Here is a 3937-nt window from a genome sequence, read left to right as displayed (position 1 = left end):
GCTCTACCACTGAGCCACGCCCCCAGCCCCTCACTGGGGGATTCTAGGCAGGGGCTCTACCACTGAGCCACGCCCCCCAGCCCCTCACTGGGGGATTCTAGGCAGGGGCTCTACCACTGAGACACACCCCTCAGCCCCTCACTGGGGGATTGTAGGCAAGGGCCCTACCACTGAGTCACACCCCAGCCCCTCCCTGAGCGGGGCTCTACTTTGACGACACCCTAGCTTCTTAATATCTCATTATAACTGTGCTACATCTCCAGCTGTCTTTTTTTCTACTTTTTAAATTTTTGAAGTATCTCAAAGTTGTCCAGGCAAGCTTTGTCCTTGCTGTCTTCCTGCCTCAACTCCCCAAAATCTAGGATACCAATCCTAAAGCATCAGTCCCTGCTCTTTGTTATAACTCCACTGTCCAGCCCTGCACTGGCTCATGCTAAGTATTACACAAACATATCCTAAGTGCATGAAATACAAAGACTGCGGGGGGGGGGGGCGCACTACAGGCCTATCCAGAGCTGGAACTAAGCAAGGTCAAGGGGGATGAATGGGCAGGTGAGAGGAAAGGAGGACAGGATGTCAGGGTTAGAGAGGAGGTCCCGGAGCTGCAGTACCACACTCACCTGTAGACTAGGGAGTCATCCGCAGAGCTGTTGTATTGCACTTGGTACATACGGATGCCAGGCACTGGCCTCTGGGCCGGCCAGCGGATGAGCACAGAGCTGGACGTGAGTTCAGCAGCCACAAGCCTGCGCTCAGTGGCTGAGTCGTTGGCACCAGGTCTGCCTGGTGTGGCGATGTCAGAAGAACCAGGTTCGGTGAGAGGCGGCGGGGCAGCAGGTGGGGGCGCCATCAGTGGCAGAGGTACCACACACACCTCCACAGGTGCCGTGGCTTCCCCCGCAGCATTGGAGGCTATGCAAGTGAAGGTACCGCTGTCCCTCAGGGTGGTGATAGTCACATCCAGCGTTCCGTCACCACGGACCCGAGTCCGGCTGGAGTTCCCCAACAGCCGCCCATCAGGTGCCACCCAATGCACCACGGGCTCGGGGTCACCCACAGCCCGGCAGCGCAGACTGACAGCCTGGCCCTCTACCACCAGAGCGCGGCCCCCTGCTTGCCGTGTGATGAGCGGGGGCTCACATAGAAATTCCTCCTCCGGGATGGACCAGAAATAGCGGTCAGTGAGATGCTCGGGCGTGGCACACGTCTCCAAGTCGTCCTCCCTGGTCAGGCGCCGAAGCCAAAGCAGTTCACAGTTGCAGTGCAGCGGGTTGCCACCGAAGCTGACCGTCAATGGGGTAGGTGGCTTGGGCCCACCGCCCTGGGACCTCAGGAACAGTCCGTCGGGGGGCAATTTATGTAGACGGTTGGAGGTCATGTCCAAGCGCACAAGTTTGTGCAGCTGCACGAAGGTGCCCTCCGCAATGTGATCAATGAGGTTGTGGTCCAGCGTGAGGGTGTTCAAGTTCACCATCTGACCCACCGCCTCCCATGGCAGTGCCTCCAGGTTGTTGTAGGACAGATCCAGGTCCTCCACGGTGGATAGGAAGGCATCAAAGGCTGCCGACTCCACCTTACGGATCTGATTGTTGCCGAGGATCAAGTGGCGGAGGTTACCCAAGCCCCGGAGCTGATCCCCTCGCACCTCTGCCAGGCGGTTGCTGTCAAGGTGCAGGGCCCGGAGAGCCCGGAGGTCAGCAAAGGCGCCGGCTGCTACCTGGCCAATGGTGTTGCGAGACAGGGTGAGGTGGACCAGGCTGGTCATATTGGCGAAGTCTCGACGACGCACAGCCGCAATGAAGTTGTCAGTGAGCCGCAGCTCTACCACACGCCTGTCGATGGCGGGTGGCACGAAGAGCAGGCCCGTCTTCGCACACAGCATGGTCAGCGTAGGTGCCACGTTCTGACAGATGCAGCGACCGGGGCAGGGCTGGCTGCGAGATGCTCCTGCCCAGAGCAACAGCAGAAAGGGAAGAGCAGCAGGTGGTGGCGAGAAGAGCCCGGAGGAGAAGGGGCCTGGAGCCATGGTGCAGGGGGGAGGCAGGAGTGGGAGAGACCTGGAGGGAAGGAAGATAGTCAACTGGGGTGTGCTGCTGAGAGTCAAACTGGATCTTTTATTCCCCAATGAATGGGCTCTGGACAACAGATTTCAAAGCAGCTAGCATACAGGGCCACCTTTTTTCTTTCTTCCTGTGGTTGTTTGTTTGTTTGTATAGAGTCTGATAATATAGCCTGGCCTGGCCTGAAACTTGCTTTGTAGACCAGGCTAACTTCAAAAGCATAGAGATCAGCCTGCCCCTGCCTCCCCAGGGTTAGGATTAAAGGAATGTGCCACCACCTTGGCGTTTCTTTTTCTGAGATAAAGTTTCACTGTATATTCCAGGTTGGCTTTGAACTCAGAATCTTCCTGTGTCTGCCTTCCAAGGGCAAGAATTACAGATCTGGGCCAAAGCACCCAGATCTGGTTACAATATTTCCATAGTAATTGGCAAACCACCACTGCATTACTCCGATGTCCTCAGCCCTGCCACCTATCATGCCTCTTGGAGCTCCCCAACATCCCATGACCTCCCAGCCCACCAGATACTCTGAAATCACCATTGGCTGAGATGTAGGACCAAAGACGTCCAACATACAACTCCTAGTTCAAATTCCAGCTGTGATACTTACTAGCTGTGTGACCTGGGGCAAGTGTCTGAACCTCTCTGAATCTCGGTTTCTTCATCTGTAAAATAGAGAGAGAGAGAAAAAAACAGGCCCTACTTTGGTGAGGATTATGTACACTCATGAGCAAGTACATAAGAAGGGTTTAACACATAACAATTGTTAGCTGCAACACCACTGGGTGCCTACTGATAACAATGACAGACCTGGGCCTGTGCGTTATGGTAAGAGAAAATGTTTTCATTTTAAATATTATTCTGAATATTGCATGCGTGTGGCTGGGTCAGAGGACAACCTTGTGGAACTGAGTCTTTCATTGCACCTTCATGTGGCTTCCAGGAATCGAACTTAGGTTACTAGGCTTGTGCAGCAAGCTCCTTCACCTGCTACGCTGTCTTGCTGACCTGCAAGGGCATTAAAATCAAATGCGTCCAAGTAAAACTTCCGACTCTCTCCTTTGCTAACTCTGGGAGGCCACAGCAATGATCCCCATGCCTACGCCAAAGTCTATTTTTCTTCCTTTTTAAATGTTTTGTTGTTATTTTTCACCTGTTTGTTTGAGCCACGGTAGCAGTAGTAGGCTGTCCAGACTAGTTTTGAACTCACAAGCCTTCTCAGGCAATAAGGTCTCACTCTGTAGCCTAGGCTGGCCAGGAATCCATCTGCCTCTGACTCTCAAGTGCTGGGACTAAGGGTGTGCATGCAACACACTTATCCTGTTCGGTTTTTTGTTGTTGTTGTTGTTGTTGTTGTTGTTGTTGAGACAGGGTTTCTCTGTGAAGTCCTAGCTGTCCTGGAACTCGCCCTGTAAACCAGGCTGTCCTGGAGCTCACAGAGATCCACCTGCCTCTGCCACCTGAATGCTGGGACTAAAGGCATGTGCCACCATTGCCCGGTCCATCTCGTTCTTTAAGGCCTGACAGTATGTAGACCATGCTAGTCTAAACTTGCTATTGCTATACAGTTGAGACCAGCCTCGAACTCTTGATCCTTCTGCTTCAGCCTCCCAAGTACTGGGATTACAGGTGTGTGGTGCCACACACAGACAGGACAAAATCTCTTCACTTTATATATTAAAGCAGTAGCATACACACTGAGATCTTGCGTGGGAACCACTGAGTACAGGGCCTAGCTCACAATAAGCACTCAATGAAGGTTAAGGTCCTCCACATGAATTAATAGACAAAAAAGCTGAAAAGATGGGAAGACTTGAGAAAAAAAATATCAGAATTTGTGATCTCAGCCTGGAGAAGTCTTCCTCTGAGTGTGATTT

At 53.0% G+C, this 3937-nt stretch overlaps 1 protein-coding gene across 3 annotated transcripts in view; it reads right to left on the bottom strand.

Moving 5' to 3' along the window:
• The window catches only part of Lrfn1 (leucine rich repeat and fibronectin type III domain containing 1), a 15871-nt gene that overhangs the window by 6841 nt on the left and 5093 nt on the right, over window positions 1-3937 (bottom strand). For 2 of the 3 annotated variants that reach the window (XM_029479168.1, XM_021168265.2), the window contains exons 3-4: window positions 2671-2725; window positions 621-2057 (exon numbers count right to left, since the gene is read on the bottom strand). In XM_029479168.1, the coding sequence (XP_029335028.1) occupies window positions 621-2026 (1406 nt within the window). In that variant the 5' untranslated portion in view covers window positions 2027-2057; window positions 2671-2725. Of the gene's footprint in view, window positions 1-620; window positions 2058-2670; window positions 2741-3937 lie in introns of those variants that run through there. The other variant, XM_029479169.1, reaches the window with a different exon arrangement.

Source organism: Mus caroli, chromosome 7 (assembly GCF_900094665.2).
Source record: "Mus caroli chromosome 7, CAROLI_EIJ_v1.1, whole genome shotgun sequence".
In the NCBI taxonomy this organism is placed as follows: Eukaryota; Metazoa; Chordata; class Mammalia; order Rodentia; family Muridae; genus Mus; species Mus caroli.
The sequence above is the reverse complement of the archived record's forward strand: the minus strand, read 5'-3'. Positions and strand labels throughout refer to the sequence as shown.